Here is a 1,870-nt window from a genome sequence, read left to right on the forward strand (position 1 = left end):
TATATCCTATCAGTATAACATGGAGGTTTGCATCATGGTGGACATGTAAATAAGACTACAAATTACATCATTTGAATAATTAGACACCAAACTTTGAATAAAAGTCTTAAACTCTTTAAATATGATGAAAAGACTGTAAAATGAAAAACCCACTCTTTTTTTGCTATAACCAACTCATAGGCTAAGGAATGTGTACATATTTGGACAGCACAGTAATCAAAGGAGCATATAACCAAGACGCTGGTTAGCATGACTGAGGCCTGTAAACCAAACGCTACAGAGTAGGAGACCTTTAGACTAAATAAAGGATGACCTAAAGGGATCTGATGGCTGATTCTGGGTTAGTTACTTAATTCTGAAAATGCTCAGCTTTCTTTTTATTAGTGGAAATAATTCAAACTTTACCTTATCCTTGTGAAAATGAATGGAGATAATATTAAATAAATAAAATGCCAGGAACAAATGGAATACTTGCCAAAAATTAGTTACTCTTTCTCTTCCAAGTTCAAGTGTTTAATGTTAACATATGAAAATTTAATTTGATTCATTGTGATTACAGCCTAAAAATTAATTATTCAATTACAGGCTAAATTACAGGGTAAATAATTATCTCTTAGTAGGATTTTCTATCACAATAAGAAATAGAACCTACTCTTTCCAATCCTGAAACTATGAAAGTTGGTGCTTCTTGTAGGCTACAGGAAGGAATCTTTCAAGGCTTAGGTTAGCTTCATATCTGAGGTAAGGAACTAAGCTATGTGTACAGAATAAATATCTCATGACCACAGTAAGTAACTGAATTTTCTTGTCTGATGTCTTTAACATTTCTTTTTCTACACTGGTACATCTTTTTCTTCTTTGAAAGTAATCTTTGCTTAACTTTACTAAAATCTCTGTTTACATTGATTTTTCTAGTTTTTTTTCTTTTACATATGGAACATACTAGACATTTTTTTCTGTAAATATTGTCCTTTAAACTGCTATATTGGATTTAGTAGTTTATAAAAACTTTTCAATGTAGCATTTTGCAGGATATTATTCTATAAAGGCTGCTACAAATACAGTAGGTATTATAGAGCAAACAAGCACATGCTTAGATCTCAGCTCTAATTATGTTTGCATCTGGGAGGCTGAGGCAGGGGGATCACAAATCTAAGCCACGCCTGTACAAGTTAGTGACTTATTGAGACTTTGCATCAAAATAAAAATAAAAAGAGGGTTGGGATGCTGCTCAGTGTGAGGGTCTTGGACTCAATCCCTGATACTGAAAAAAAATCTGCAGAGCCTGTGAGTGTTGAGCTAAAAGAATACAGAATATACCTCCAGTTTTAAAGTATCTATTTTACTCTTGGGAACCTGGATGACTACTTTTCCCCCAAAATACTGTACTCTACAACAATCCCATCCCCCCAGAGAATGATCTTCGTCGTACTTAATCATTTAGGAAAGCAAGAAATGTGATTTGGGGCAGAGTACTAGGCAAATGAAAAAAATATTAGAAAATGATTCTTCAAATAAGGGTACATTTTAAATATATTCACGCGTTTCCCTATTATCTTGTGAAAGCTTCACATCTTAATTGTCATATGTTTGTCGTGTTTCCCAAGACATGGAATTCTGAAGTTGCAAAGAATGCCGAAATTTGGGCAAGGAAGTGCGCCTTTTCTCACAGTCCTACACATCAACGAAGAATTAGTTGTAAGTTGAATTTATCTAGTGAATAATGTTATAAAAGCTAAATTAACTGACAACCATTGAGAGAGTAAGTTTGGGAGTACAGTTCCCCCTTGCTATATCGCGGTTCACTTCTTGTGGCTTCATTGTATCACGAGTTTTTTTAAAAAGAATATAATCTAATTCTGTATCGTGT

The 1,870-nt window shown here is 33.7% G+C and overlaps 1 protein-coding gene across 1 annotated transcript in view; it reads left to right on the forward strand.

The window, feature by feature from the left end:
* Window positions 1-19: 19 nt before the first annotated feature.
* The window catches only part of LOC102014224 (serotriflin-like), a 7,257-nt gene continuing 5,406 nt past the window's right edge, over window positions 20-1,870 (forward strand). The window contains exons 1-2 of the mRNA XM_005377929.1: window positions 20-25; window positions 1,608-1,698. Of these exons, the coding sequence (XP_005377986.1) occupies window positions 20-25; window positions 1,608-1,698 (97 nt within the window). The remainder of the gene's footprint in view (window positions 26-1,607; window positions 1,699-1,870) is intronic.

The sequence above is a fragment of the Chinchilla lanigera genome, unplaced genomic scaffold (genome assembly GCF_000276665.1).
Source record: "Chinchilla lanigera isolate Chin_1 unplaced genomic scaffold, ChiLan1.0 scaffold00010, whole genome shotgun sequence".
Lineage (NCBI taxonomy): Eukaryota > Metazoa > Chordata > Mammalia > Rodentia > Chinchillidae > Chinchilla > Chinchilla lanigera.